General features: G+C 40.6%; 1 protein-coding gene across 1 annotated transcript in view; it reads right to left on the reverse strand.

The window, feature by feature from the left end:
- Positions 1 to 15,587, reverse strand: part of pik3cb (phosphatidylinositol-4,5-bisphosphate 3-kinase, catalytic subunit beta) — a 52,481-nt gene that overhangs the window by 7,956 nt on the left and 28,938 nt on the right. Inside the window, exons 4-18 of the mRNA XM_034866979.1 lie at positions 14,770 to 14,998; positions 12,530 to 12,759; positions 10,221 to 10,400; positions 8,191 to 8,358; positions 5,373 to 5,462; positions 4,970 to 5,224; positions 4,730 to 4,826; positions 4,485 to 4,615; positions 3,511 to 3,561; positions 2,712 to 2,900; positions 1,748 to 1,869; positions 1,273 to 1,416; positions 1,062 to 1,161; positions 314 to 510; positions 113 to 222 (exon numbers count right to left, since the gene is read on the reverse strand). Of these exons, the coding sequence (XP_034722870.1) occupies positions 113 to 222; positions 314 to 510; positions 1,062 to 1,161; positions 1,273 to 1,416; positions 1,748 to 1,869; positions 2,712 to 2,900; positions 3,511 to 3,561; positions 4,485 to 4,615; positions 4,730 to 4,826; positions 4,970 to 5,224; positions 5,373 to 5,462; positions 8,191 to 8,358; positions 10,221 to 10,400; positions 12,530 to 12,759; positions 14,770 to 14,998 (2,293 nt within the window). The remainder of the gene's footprint in view (positions 1 to 112; positions 223 to 313; positions 511 to 1,061; positions 1,162 to 1,272; positions 1,417 to 1,747; positions 1,870 to 2,711; positions 2,901 to 3,510; positions 3,562 to 4,484; positions 4,616 to 4,729; positions 4,827 to 4,969; positions 5,225 to 5,372; positions 5,463 to 8,190; positions 8,359 to 10,220; positions 10,401 to 12,529; positions 12,760 to 14,769; positions 14,999 to 15,587) is intronic.

Below are 15,587 nucleotides of genomic sequence, written 5' to 3' on the forward strand. Positions count from 1 at the left end.
TCCCTCATCATCATGACCTTGGAGCATATCTCTACCCCTTCTCATCCCACCCATTTTTCTCTTTTGTACCCTCTTCCAAACCTCTCTTCCCCCAGTCTGTGATTCCTCCTACCGTCTCCATTCTTGAAGATGATTCCCAGGGTCTCTCCCCCCAGCAGCTTGTTGTTATAAACAATCCAGAGTGGCTTCATCTTAGAGTCCATGTACCGACACCTCTCCACACTGATGGGAGAATGAGAGAAAGACGGGAAATTACGTACTGTGAAATGGAGGAGAAAACAATTCAACCGGATCTAAAACTGAATTGTCTTACTTGATGCCAGACAGCAGGACATTGGGGTTTAGAGGGGAGTGCAGGTCTGACAGAGTCTCTGTATAGCCACTCTGCCTCAGACAAGTCATCATGGCCTCCTTGGTCAACATTGCCTCCTTGGTCTTATTTCGAGCGTTCTTGATGGTCCCCAGCTTAATTAGCTCGTTTACTGACTTTAGTTTACTCAGGGCTTCCACCTGGTACAGGCAAAACAAGGAACATGTAACAGAAGAGTTGGGAATGTTGGGAACAATATTTTAAAATTTTCTTGACTGAAACAAGCCAACAAAACATAGGAATCTCTAACCCTGTAAGAGACAACTGAGCTCATTCTACTTTAACTCCTTTGACTATGTCAGCATTGTGCATGCTCCTTCAAACAGGAAAGTGGCCAGATAAATGACTGCGCTGATGAGGAAGTAGGAGGAAGCGTCCACAGGATTGAACGTTAGAATTCCCATTGTAGAGGGCAAAGGTTTGAGGGCATCAGGGTGATGCTGTTGTCACTGTGACAGGCTAAAAATACTATGAATCTAGTCCTGTCGGGGGTGACAATAGACCACGGCTATTCTGGTGCTGGAGTAAGGACTAGTACAGTAAAAGTCTGAAGCATAGCTGTGGAACTGAGAAGCGGGTCATAATCTCTAAAGACAAAAATGAAAAAGGAAACAAACCGTGTGTGCATGTGTGTGCATGAGACAAGAAATAAATAATAATAAGAGATTGTATGTTTGTGTGTGTGACCTACCTGTTTCTTTAGAACCTCAATATGAGGGATGGTGCCTCTACAGTAGGCTTCCAGCATGAGGGCAAACTGGATTGAAACAGCTGGCATGTGGATCTCTGACCTGTGTAGGGCAACAGAACAGTCACAGTCAACTGTAGCCCTTTTTCACAAACATACTATTTATTGTTTTTTTTACTAATGTGCAACTGTACATGTGCACACTTGTACACACCGTAGGTGCCAAAAGAGGAAGTGTCCTATCTTTCGGTTACCCTGGGCCCGCTCCAACAGGAAGTGGGTGAGGGCACAGTCATAGTAGGGCTCGTAACGCAACACCTGCACCAACTGTAGCAAGTACTGAGACAGCTCCTCGTCACTGGCAAGGGGAGAGAAAACAGGAGAGAGAGAGAGAGAGAGAGAGAGAGAGAGAGAGAGAGAGAGAGAGGTGATAAGAAGGCCGTTTTCTACCTTTTAACCTTTCTTACATTTTTTTAAGTTTTAGTTTGGATTTGTAATGATCATGTCTCTTTCTTCAGGAAAAGAGACAACACAGAGCACAGACCGACAGACCGACTGTCAGATCGACAGACAGTAATTCAAACAAACATACGTAATTTACAATATAATAAAACAGCAAGGGAAATGTAACAAAATGTACAAGATGACAGCGCATGATACATGAATGTAGAAGCTGAACACATGCTTACCTCATATCACGCAGACAGCCTACAGCATATTCTCTGACATACTGGTCAGGGTAGTTAAAGTCCAGAAGCTCCAGAGCATCTCTGGGAGAGAGTTTGGGCCAGATCTGAAGCAGGGCCTGGAGCTGATGCACGCACGCACACACACACACACACACACACACACACACACACACACACACACAGACAGACAGACGCAAGTTTAATCAGTTAAAAAAATAAAATAATATAGTCCTTCCGTAGCTAAGTAAATAATACCTTCTTTTTTTGTCAAATTTGATTAGCCTTGGGATCACCCTCATGGTTGCATAATTAATCTTACAGTTATAAAAATTGTGATCACAGTTCTCCTTTCTGTAAGATGGTGAACTGAAGCGACTGCTCCCATGGAAACTGTGTGTCACAGGTGTGCCATGCACGGTGTGATTGACAGGTCTATGCTTTATCTGTATTGTTTTAAAAAGTACTGGCTGGAGGCAACAGCAGTCTCTGTCCACACACGTGCATGTGTGATGAAACCACGCATTCTCGTAGAGCAGTTGGTTTATTACTACGCACAATTTTAGTTGTATTAAACAATGTTTAAACTGTTTTTATTCCAGGGCCAATTACGTAAAATCTGGTATTTTTCTGTCAATTTAAGATGTTTAATGCAGTGAAGATGGATGTATAGCATCATGTTAACATACACAATATAATTTTTGCCATATCATTTTTAAAGCTGAAAACTGATATATAGATTTTGTATACAGTACATGTCAAAGATTTTGACATGCTTTCTCATTCACTCAAATGGGAAAGTGTGTCCAAAGTTTTGACTGGTACGGTCAATGTTTTTATAAGCTTGTAACAATGTTAAAAAACAGGAAACTGTTATTATTGTTAGTGATTTTGTTTATGCAACTTACATTGAACAGATCTTACTGAGTCTTATTAAAATGAATAAATGGTGACCACGATGGCTAACCTGTGCCATGTCCTCATGTTTGCTCCACTTGACGGAGAGTAGCAGCTTGGGCAGCGACTGGGGGAAATTCTCTCTACAGTCGTAGCGTAGTGTCCAGATTAAGTCCTTCTCATTTTCACAAAGCTGAGAAAGCGGGTCACGCTCCATGATCTCCTTCAGCTCTATGTGGAACTTCTTACCTCCACGGCCCTGAGAGAAGTAATGAATGGTTCGTTGGGTTGGAGAGTTAAGAGAAGGAGAAGATGAAGAAGATGGAGAGGAGAGAAAGGATGAAAGGAGGATAATTGGAGGAAGAGCCAGGACGTAAAAGGAAATGAGAAAATGATGTTGAGCAGTGACTGTAAAAAACCACAAGATGGCAGGAGTGTATTAAAGTGTCCAGCAATTTTGACTCAAATGCCTTGAATGCAATTCATCTCAATTCACAATACAAGGCCCAACATAGTCTCACAAGCACGCATGCACGCACGCACGCACGCTCCTGTGAGACAGGAACATATAGAAGTAATCTGATAAAAGTCTAGTTTTGAAAGGGACTGAACTATTTTTGCAGCTACACCCTGCCAAAGTGATAACAATGGGTTTCCAGGGAAACTAGCAGTACAAGATTACTACACTGGTGGTGTGTGTCTGTTAAGATTGTGTGTGAGGGGGAGAGACAGATAAATGATGCAGCATTTGTTGCAGGCCAACTTGTATGTCACTTTATTTTTTTGTACCTTGTCTTACCTCGTTTTCTGAATGCACACATATATCTATGCATGTCAACACAATTATCTCCTACTGTACATTAACTCACCATTGGTACGCAGTCACTTGCTCCGGCAATCTCTGCAGCCTTTTCCAGTATCTGCAAATAAGTAAGTGAGCAACGTGTAAGTGAACACGCACATTGATACAGCGCATTAGGCATGTCAAGCAAGTCCTGATCCTCTCATGCCAACTGCCATTTCATGATAATCACTAGGTTGCATTATGAATAGCACTAAGGTACTGAAATGAGAAATTCAACTGCAGTCAAGTCTTTAAAAAAGGCCACATGGTCTCATCCAATCATCTAAGTTCATCAGCTTAGTATAGTAAGCATGTCTAAGTATAGTACAATCATGGCAGTAGGGCTGAGTACCAAATTGCCTCTAAAGTTTTGAAGATCAAAGAACGCCTCATCATTCTATACCAAATTTCAATACCTAAAGAATTAATCTCATCAGCGTCATTGGGCCAATAAGTGTGCAGCCTGCTTCTGATGTAATAATGCTGGGAATTGGCGTTTTACTGTTACATGTTGAAAAGACATGCAGGGAACCCTCTACGCTACGCACAGAGAGGGGCTCGCGTAGTAGGAGCTGAAAAATAAACAGATTTGTGCCGTAATGTGTGATGTTATTTCTTTTTTTAGGGTTGTCAGTTAAATGAGTCATTAACTGTGTTAACGAAAACCCATTTTAAATCGGCGTCAATTTGTTTTTTAATTGCAAGACTAAAGTTCTTTTTGGCCTAGCAAACTTTTTTGTTTCCTCAAATGCTGTTGCAACAACTGGTAACATTAGAAAAACTACAACAGCACACTAGATTAAATGAGAGTTAATTATGACATTAATGCAATTAATCGTGATTAAATATTTTAATCGTTTGACAGCAGTATTTTTTTATTAAATGATTGAGTGCATGACTATTACTTAAATTTGAATTACAGACAAACTTAAGCTCATTGACATGTTTTAATGCTGGAAAAAAGTATGTTCTTATAAGGAGAACTGTCAGCCTTCTGACCTTGTCGAAGGGGGGGAAGACGATAGAGTGTGACGAGTACTCTGGGAAGTGGATGTGCAGTGCTGTAGCGTTCTCAGTGTACGGGTTGGTCTGAATGGTTCCTATGGGGTTCAGCATCTCTTCAAGTTCATCTATGTGAGACACACAAAGATACACATTAAAGGACATGCATTCACTGCATGGTTGCAATCACAGGAGAAGTAATTTTACTACTTTAATTATATTAGTAGATATAATAGAAATACCAGGAAAGGAAGACCAGCAGTGCAGTATGATGTCTCCAGTCTTCAGCTGGCCTTTGTAGTCAAACACCATAGTGTTGACCCAAGCTATAGGGTAGTGCTGGATCACACAGAGAGAAATTAATTAAATGAATCATTAGTCAGTGATTGAATAAAGATGGTTTACATGTGTGGAAATTGAAGATATTACTTTTTAGACCCTTGTTTGACCAGTGTAGGTTCATATACAAGCCTCTTTCTTACCACTTTCCCTGCTTTGCGGATGGTCTGGTACTTGTTTATGTGAGCATTTTTGGTGGACTTCTGCTTCTTGACTTTGTCCATGACGGCATAAATAGCAAAGCAGAGGCGGGTCATGCGCGGCAGGTCACAGACGGAGAGGTCAAACTCCAGCGTGCTGTCTTTCCACGTGTGGTCCGAGCGTCCACTGCTCTCACTGCTCACCGCTGGCTTGCAGAGCAGCTCTGTGCCGTGGAAGAGCCCCGCCCTAACCTGGACCTAGGTACGTGGGAAAGATTGGATCATTTTTGTTGTGTGATACTACTGCCAATGTGAACTAATGCACATGCAGGTTTTTGGTGTGTGCAATGACACAAACATGAATACAAAGGATAGTTCTATGGATGGAGACAAAGCAAGAATTTACCTTGGCAGTCTCCTCTGCGTTCACCTTGCTGCCATTTACTAGGACTATCTTAAATGGGCTTGACACGTCCCACACACACTTCTGTAATAGCTGCAGAGAGAAGGTGAGAAAAAAAGAGAGACTTGCAGTATTAGCATTATTTACTGTAAAAATATGTACATAACAGAGTGCACACACACACACACACACACACACACACACACACACACACACACACACACACACACACACACACACACACACACACACACACACACACACACACACACACACACACACACACACACACACACACACACACACACACACACACACACACACACACACACACACACACACACACACACACACAAAAATGTGGGAGGTCAGGCAGGTCATTCTGATGTCAAGCCAAGTGGATTTGCGAGGGTCAGCATTCAGCAGGAAAAACAGCATCACATGACACCTAATGTCTATGAACATGACTAACTAGCACACTTCCTGCTGTTTGCTGCCTCTGACTTTGTGTGTGGGTGTGTTTAATGTTTTTGTGAGCATGACAATGTGTGTAATTTGCCTCTTGTCAGATACAGGTACTGAGGGACGGGGTCTTTTTGTGTCCTCACAAAAACACCCAGGTCTTTGGTTCTCTACTCATGCTGTTTTTGACCAATTGTCACTCATGTTTCCTACAAAGACAACCAAATCCTGTCCTGAAAATAAATCTCACTTCCTGTCAGTTATCCATACTTCTATGTTAAGCTTCCTACAGTCTGACCAGAATCTCTGTCTGCTTCTTTCTTCTCCAATCTGCCTCCATTGCATTGTACTGATACACCGTATTTTTGTAAAGCAATTTTAACAGTTACAAAGTGCTATACAAAATGACAAATAAAATACAGCATCTAAAGATCTTAAAATGGCTGATTTAAAAAAAGAACCACCGACTAGGAATCCTAATAGCAGTGGCTCTTTCCTCTTTATTTCTAAACACCATCAGAGGATCTCAGAAACAAAGGGAAACAGAAAGTTGGTGATAACATAAAGAAACGGCCATCCTGGCTATTAAAAGCTATAAGATCAGTATATTGCTAGAATAGGTAGTCACTACAGTAGTCACCACAGGACATACCAGAATAAAAAAACACCATATTTTTGTTATACGGTGACGTAGAAACGTATGCTGACGTAGAAAGACACATAGATTTTAAACAGCTCACCCGGAGAGTGAAGACAGGACATTCAGAAATCATATCTCATTTAAAAACAGCATGGATGGTTTAATTTTTCCAAGTCTGAATGCGTGTGTAGCACCAGAGACACAACATAACCTCCAAAATCCCAGAATTTTTTTTTTTTTTTCATAATATGGCCACTTTAATAAGAAAACGATAAATAATGATAAAACCTTAAAATATAAAATAAATTATAATAATACAGTAAAGTAGATAGAAGCAGCTGGGAGATGAGCCGGTGCAGACAGCTGCATAGATCAAAATTAGGGCATATCTGTTACGTAAGACGAGCAAGTGAAAAACGCATCTGACATACTTGTAGCCAGAGTGATAGAGAAAGACATGGCTCTGGTCTAGGCTAGCGTTAGCATTACAGCACATAATGGCAACGTCAACAATTCGTTTCTCAATCAGGGACATGTCTTGCCCCCCTCTCTCTACGTTTCCTGTTTCTCTCTGTGATCATCATATAAATTGATTATCTTTGGGTTTGAAATTAGGGACATTTTAAAAACTAAAGAACTAATTGATAAATAATGAATGTAAGTCTTTGTTTTCAGCTCCAACCAATTTTCTGGATATTCTTTTCATTTATCGAGTGCTTTATGGGGCCATCTAACCTTTCGTTGTCAACTTTAGCAACTGCCCCTGGACTATATTGTTTTTATAATAGGCCCGCATTTATATACACAGTATGTACTCATCAAAAAAATGTGGTGAAACAGGTGGCTGTTTTTACTGTAAACCAACAAAACGTATTATCATAGGGAGGGAACAGTAAGAACAAGGTATGAAATAACTGTTCTAATGCTCTTATGATTATGTGTGATAATATAATAGAGTTAAGTTTCATGTAATGATTCCCACCTGCAATATTTACAGACTTTCCAACCCACACATCACTGGGCATCAACAGTCAGCATGGCATCAGGCATATAAAACCCCCAGGAGACTCGCTAATGGAGGCCAATTAAATTCAATGTGACGGTTAAAAATGTGAATGCACAGATCAAGGAGTGATGTCACTGCGCACCTGGAGCTTGCGATGTTTTCTAACGACGTGGCAAATGCTGGCAGGGCAGTGTGCAGAGGCTTGCTCCAACGCACTCAGAACACTGGCTTGTAAAAGACAGGTGGCAGTTGCCAAGTACATGTTTACTTGGTATTCCCCCACACCTGCCTTGGTCAGTGCAGGTGAATCAATCATCTATGGAACTTTTACTATTTTGGTAAAAACAAGAACACTTCTCTGTAAACACTGAAAATATTAAGTGAGAGTACATTTTCATGTGTAAATTTCCGCCCTCGGTTTCAGTTCTACATAATCAGCGATCAAATGCGCACACTTAAGTCAGTCAGTGATTGACAATAAATTCAACCACATTAATAATAGTATATGAATAGAATTCCAACAAGGAGAAATTAAAAAAAAAATTGTTTGAGCTCACTTTAGTCTCATGAGACTCAAAACAATCAGCATATGTGGCTGACAGATAAGTGACGTGTCTCTGAAAACAGCAGCAGATGTTGAATAGACAAGATCCCCACAACCAGAAGTGACAAAGTTAAGTCATTCTCACACTCAAACAGATTACTGAACTAACCGTGGGAACCCTTCTCTTGGGAGGTAGTGGTAAAGGTGGGTTGAAGGACTTTCGGGAAACCACAGCTCTGATAGCCGAGATTTCCTTGTCGAACATGCCCTTGACGGTGCTGGTGTGGACCAGGGTGAGGTGTGGAGACTCCTTGGCTTGCATGCATGTACGGATGTACTGCAAACGAGACAGGACAGGAAATCTTGTTAGCTATGTGCATATTTAAGCTGACACATAAAAAAGCTTGATCTTTTTTCATGGCTGTGCTGTGTTTTAAAGTTTAACTTTCATTTTGTTCACTTCAATCATGGCACTGCAATGTGAGGCACAAGCATTAACAGTAAAGTGTTCAAAAGCATTATTATATTAGAAACAAAATTTTTACAAAAATAATCAGTTGAGTACTTTTAGGACATAAACAAGCCAAAAGAAGAATGTATGCACAGCTTGTCAGCAGACTTGATCTAACTAACATGCAATGTTGCACACAGACAAGAACCCATTCCATTTCAATTACTTTGGTATATTATAAAACTGATTAAAAAACAACAAAAAAGTCATTTAACCAACCAAACTAAGCTTGCTGAGCTTCATATCTATTGAGACTCCAAATCCCTGCCTTAATGCTCCAGTTGTCCTACACAACAGTGTTTTTCTAGCTGGACACTATTTAATCCACAAACAATCTGTCAAGGTGTTGGACGTTGAACTAAATGTCATGCAGAGCAAACTAAACAGCTGCTTAGGTCCCCGTGGTTACCAAAGGGCCCCCAAAAGAGATTGAAATGTCCCTCAAGACAGCTTGAGACAAAAGGTGGTTGTCGGCACGTATGCTCACTGTGCAAATGAATAGGCCCCTGCAAATTACGCGAGGGCCCCAGCCTCCTCATGTGGTATACAACTTTGATGAGGAGGATGAAGCGGAACTTTCTGGTCATGAAAAGAGAAAACAGATACCACAACGTTGTGTGTTGAACTAAAATACACTAGTGGGTTCAATGCCATGGCAAGTGCACACGTTACAATGAGGGGAGCCCCCGAACCAAATCCCACTTAGGGGCCCAAAGAGCTAGGGCTGGTCTTGGTGTCATGATGACTATCTGATAATATGGGCCACCTGGACCCGATCATTTATTTTCTCCAAGTTCAGAATCGCGGGTCAAAAAAAAAAGATTCGTCACTATGACTGTTACCAAAACAGCGTCTTTTTTTTGGATGAAAATGTTTAACTGTCCATTTAACTTTGTATATGTATATATATGTATATCTCTTCTTACGGTTGCTTGCCAGCATGCTAATGTATGCTATGCTTTGCCTGCTTTGTCCCATCCATCATACTGGGCTTCCTGCAGAAAATTGTAATATTGCTGCTTTTTATGTTATTTTTGTGTGATGTTTTTGTGCAATATTGATTCATGTAATTTATGTGCATGGTTCTGAAAAATGTGTAAACAGGAATAAAAAATAAAAATAAAGCTTAAATATGTAGATGGCCAAGAGAATTATGGCTTTCCAAAGTTGTCTCACTCAATTTATAGGGAGTTAATAACAAAGTAAGTGCCAGAATCTCACATGAGTTGACTGAGGATTGATTTGGTTTTATGTGCCTGATGCACATGTAACCATGTTACTGCCTAAATCTTTTCTGAAAATATGTTTTTTAAAACCAACACATAAACACATAAACATGCATACTGTAAACACACAGTCCATCATCCGCATCTCCCCAAAAATATTATTGTCGAGCCATCAGCCTGTCAGTTGTGGTTTATACCTAAACTGTTGCCTCTTCTTGGAATCATAAAACAGGATTTTTGGGCTGTAAGTGTCACACTAATATAGCACTGTATGAGTTTCTCAGAGCTAGAACAGTTGTGTTAACCATGCTGTAGATCTTAAGAATACAACAATTTAAAAAAAGCTAATCGCTTTTTGTGAAGGCCAATCTCTGATATTTCTGAACATGATATTGACACAAGTGACACATCTAGGTCAGTCCCTGGTAGACAACTAACTGAGTCAACTATGTAGTTACTGACCTTGTAGTGAAACAGGGGCTGTTCTCCACAAAGGAACTCCAGACAGTGGCTGACCCTCAGTATGTACTGACCCAGCCACGCCTCCTCCTCAGGCCCGTGGGTGGTCAGCCACTTCTTCACGGCTAGCTCCATCAGGTCAGACGGGATGCAGGATGATGGCACCTTCAGACTGGCTGAGTCCTGTGAGAAAAGACAGGAAAACACATTGATTTAAAGTACCAGTGTTCAAATATATGTTATTAAAAAGAGAAATCAAGATTGAAAGATTTAAAAAAGAACTCTGGAGGCCTTGCTCAGTGCTGGCGTGTGCTAATTTCCAACCCTGCCTTGCTGAGGGGTAATATAAGATAGCAAAGAGGAATGTTAAGATGGTATACATACGTACACAACTGCTTGTAGATGAATGTCAAGATGAGATGATAAAAGAAAAAGATAGAGAATAAGAGACACACACACACACACACACACACACACACACACACACACACACACACACACACACACACACACACACACACACACACACACACACACACACACACACACACACACACACACACACACACACACACACACACACACACACACACACACACACACACACACACACACACACACACACACACACACACACACACACACACACACACACACACACACACACACACACACACGACCTGACAACTAAGAACTTCCTGGAGGTTTAATAAAATTGTCATCCATTAATAATTAACAACACAAAAGGGGCATGGCTACATTATGGCGGAATTGCAAAACCAACAGCACTGAGATATCCTGAAAGCACTTTAGCATGTTATTGCTTGGTTTTAACATTTTTTGCAATATTATTTAGAAGTTGAAGTTAGATAAGATTTGAATGATAATGGGACTAAGAGAACAAGACCAGCACTAACCACTGAACCCATTAGTGATATTACAATATCCAAACTAAAAGCAAGACTCCCACTGAACCTTGGTCATATTCACTTTAGAACAATAACATACACCACCACACTTCCTGTCTATAATGTGGCTTATTGTCTCTTTCTACCTCCCAAATAAGACTTCCTGCCAAAGTCCACCTGAGCACAGATGGCCTGTCTTTGTGCACGTGTGTCTGTGATGTTGATCAAAGCTGATAAACTAGACACAGGTCTGGAGGGATAAAACCATCTGTTTTATAATTAAATAACATTTTCTCTTTAACAGAAGCAAAGAGAAAAGACGCAGAGAAACAAATCCAGATGGAAGTAGATAGAGAGTTCAGAGAAGGAAAGGGGAAAGAAAGGTTAATTTGAATCAGTTCTTGGTCCCTTGAGCTGCCATGCATGCTTGCTTAAGTGTGTGTGTGTGTGTGTCCGTCCGGAAGGATGACATCATTTCACTGATTTTGACCCACTTTAGTCTTGTCACATGACTTACTAGTTGGGCTCAGTCACATGACATTTTTGGAACTACCAACTGAGCAGAACAAGAGGATGAGCCGTGTGTGTGTGTGTGTGTGTTGGTGGAGTCACATGGCTCCTTTTGCTACTCAACAAAGTGGTATTCGTACTTCATTACGTACGCAGGCAGCGTGTTATGGGATTGGCTAATGGGTTTATCAATGGATTTTCCTTTGGTCTTCTCTAGTTCAATTAGAAGACTTAGGCCTCAAATAAAAATACAGACAAATACATAAATTAGCCATAATTCTTAGTAACTGCTAGCTGTCTACCAAAAGGTACAGTATCCCTTCCACCATGATGTAATCTATCCATAGGCGATTTACCATAATATTAAACTAAACAACATAATAGAAACCTATTATGTTTAGTTTATTCATTTAAAGAGTTTGTTGTGTTTGCACAATTTTCTGTAAGGGAAACAGATACAACCTCAAGTAACCCTGAGCCCTAAGAGAAGTAGTATACATTTAACTATATAAACATCTTATGTCTCCAAGATTTGGTTCCTGGTTTTTCTGATGCAGGATTCTTGTGTAAACTTCCCTTTAAATGCAATGTATCAATCCATCAACAAGGATGGATTTAATAGTCTACACTGGTAATCAAAGTGATTTAACTTTGTTGCCTATTGTCAACTGGTGAAGGCTTTATTATATATTTTACAAAATGTTATTTTATGTAAATGTGTATGCTGTTATGTTGTTGACCTTGTCTATGGAAATGCATACTTTGCGGGGCTTTATATGCTTGCAAAGGGTAGAGAGTAGTTAGAGGACCTAGATTCAACAGTCCAAAGTTCGCCATTACATCACCAAAACGGCTATTTGAATGATTTTCCAACACTGGACTACAGACTCTCACTTGAGACTGGTCGAAGTGGATTATGACTTTCAGGTCAGGTTGCCGGTCACTGAGCCCATCGGTGATAGCCGTCCCTGCCAGTGGCTCCAGCTGTGGGGAGAAACAGGCCTGCAGCCACTCTGTACATGTCATCATCTGGACTTGTTGCATCCGCTCTTCACTGAGACGAAACATCTTACTGCGAAAGTCCTTCACCTCCTGGTCATTTATGGCATCGAGTTCATGGAGACCTGGGGGGGGGGGAATGTAAGCTACATCATAATTTGATAAAAATATCTCTAATATCTCTAATCCTTGAGAAGAAGTCATAATATAAAGCTTTATAGCAGACACAGGTCCATTTTTTCATGTGAACATGTCAAGTATATTTTAGAGAAACAGAATTGAACGCACAGGCTTTAGTGGTCATTAAAAATGCACAAACACCTGTGCAACACTTAGAAGCACTGAATGTGTAAAAGGGATTACAAGCAACAGACTCTCATGGGATTAAAGCAGGACCTCGAAATATTCACATTGGTACCAAATGCCAGAGGTATAAACTGCTGTTTGGTTGATCATGCTTTATCTCTCCGCTCCCTGTAGAGCTTTTGTCTCTGTATTTTTTATCAAAAGGGTGCTGCACAATAGTCTCTTGGTAATGAAAACAACATGTTGACATTTCAAGCCATTTAACATCCATATGACCCTCAGCATTCAAAGAAAGGCTCTCGACCACATTAGCTGCATTGTGTGAGTGTGCGAGCCGCTTCGTGTTGGAGAGTTGCTGGAGAGGGAAGGAAAAACATGGTTGGCCATGTGCGTGTGGAATAGTTTGTTATTGCGCTCAGCACGAGGTTGTGTGTGTGTATTGGGTGGGGGGGGGACTATCCAGACGTGCCTGTGGGGTTCTTTTGAAAACACCACTTTGCTCTGACAAAAGCCTTTACAAGATCATGTCATACCAAAGAGGAGCCGGGAGAGGAGAATATCAATATTGTCGGAGTCTCCCTAAATTAGACTCAGATGGTCTTCTCTCCGTCTTTGCCTTTTTTTCTATGAAGAGATCTGTACCTAAAGGACTTCCATAATCCTGGATACCTCAATGAAAATAAGACGTGTATGTGACTTTGTGTCATGTGTGACTTCATAACAAACATGTATTTAGTGTGCATGTAGTCGCGTGCATGCATGTTCCATACTCCATGCAACTATCTCAAGTAGGGCTGCGACAAATAATTATTTTCGCGTGGGGGTTACATCGTAACAATCAAGTATAAAAAAACTGAGGAGGACATGCTGTTGGATGCTGTCCTCCTCTCCTTTCTTCAATGTCCTACGAATCCATCGGTTTCTCTCCCTGAGCCTTTCTTTCTGCTTGAGCAGCACTGGTTGAAACCTGAAAATAATATAAACAACTTAATAACATACAGTAACTAATTACACTGGTCGGACTGTTCAGCTCTGTTTCAAACTGATACCTCCGGTTAGACTGGTCCTTTTCCTCAACACGTGCCTTTTTCAGTCACGGAAAATACTTTTCAATACTCATCTGAATTTAAGTAGCAGTGTAAGAGTAAAAAAAAAAAATATATATATATTTATTTATTTAAAAAAAAAAAATTATGAGTTTATTGGATTCACAGCTGCTACATAGAGTTTTGACCTCGACTACCCAACTGCATTTAACCGCAAACTTGCAAATAGTTGACTTTCTAAAAGAAGGCAAAATTATAATAATACCAATACCAGAATATTACCAATAATAATAATAATAATAATAATAATAATAGCAATAACATTATTGTTTTCCCCTTACGCATGAATAAATAGTCTGAGTTACAGCAAATATTTTATTACTTCAGAGGACTGGTATTTTTTCCCCTTGGCTTCTCTATAGGCCTTATCTTTACCAGAGATAAGACAAAGTGACAGGTGATGGAAGACATGTAAGGAGCCCGTCCAGTCAATGCTCACGCTTCTCTATCAGACAGCGGGTCCGCTAATAAGAGCCAGCTGCAGATGTCTGCGGTGAATTTGCTGAGTAGCAGAGACACTTAGTATTCTGGGGGAGGTAATTAAGGCTCATTGTGTGTGCGGAAAGATTTACTGTCGCACTTACCAATTCTTAAGTGCCTTTCTTTACTGGGAATGTCAAACAGGGACTGTATACAAATCAATCAGGGAGGGAGTACTGTGCGTGAGAGCTTGTATGATAGTCTTTACATTGAGGGAAAGTCTTAATAGTGTTGCTGTCTTACCCTTGCCAATGAGCACACCGATTTTGGAGTCCAGCAAGCGCTCCGCTCTCCCGCAGTTGCGAGTCACCAGCTTGAGGACTGGCAGGAAGGGGCGAACATCGCACAGCCTGCGAGTTTCATCCTCCAGTTCTTCGTGCACGGCTGCCTGGTTGACACACTCGAACATGTGGCTCTCCATCTCGCCCAGAGAGGAAAACAGTGGGAATGACTGAGCATGCTTCCATAAGAGCTGGAAGGGAGAAGAAGAAATGGGGATTTTTCTAAAGTGTGTCGCACTTTAAAATGTATCGGCTCCACTGATTGGAACTAAATAAATCCTATTTAGAATATTTGCAACTGGAATAAACAGCATCCTTATTTTTGACATGATGGCCTTGTATATACAACATTATTCAATCGTTTAGCACGGCTAATAGCATCTTCTTATTAACCTATACAAAAACATCACAGCACTATTAATGGAGTTTGAACATGAAAAACCTGAGCAGTGAAATGGTGGTTTCAAGGGGCATTTGTTTTTTAAAACCCAAATATGAAAACATAGAATAATTGTGTAATAATACTGACAAATGAGTATGTTTCATGATCATGAACAACAGCAACATGACACAGCTTCTGGGTGAGCCAATCAGGATGTGAATAATGTATTACCACTAGCCAACGCTGGTGTGATTCATGTCCCTGTGCAGCCACAGCATGATCACAGGGTTAGGTTCAATGTGTTTATGTGAAGTTATAGTGCTATGTTGTTGCATACTGGAACAGGACACATTTGCCCTCCAAACAAATATCTTCAGCTTTCCAGGAAATCTGAAAAT

The sequence above is a fragment of the Etheostoma cragini genome, chromosome 3 (genome assembly GCF_013103735.1).
Source record: "Etheostoma cragini isolate CJK2018 chromosome 3, CSU_Ecrag_1.0, whole genome shotgun sequence".
Lineage (NCBI taxonomy): Eukaryota > Metazoa > Chordata > Actinopteri > Perciformes > Percidae > Etheostoma > Etheostoma cragini.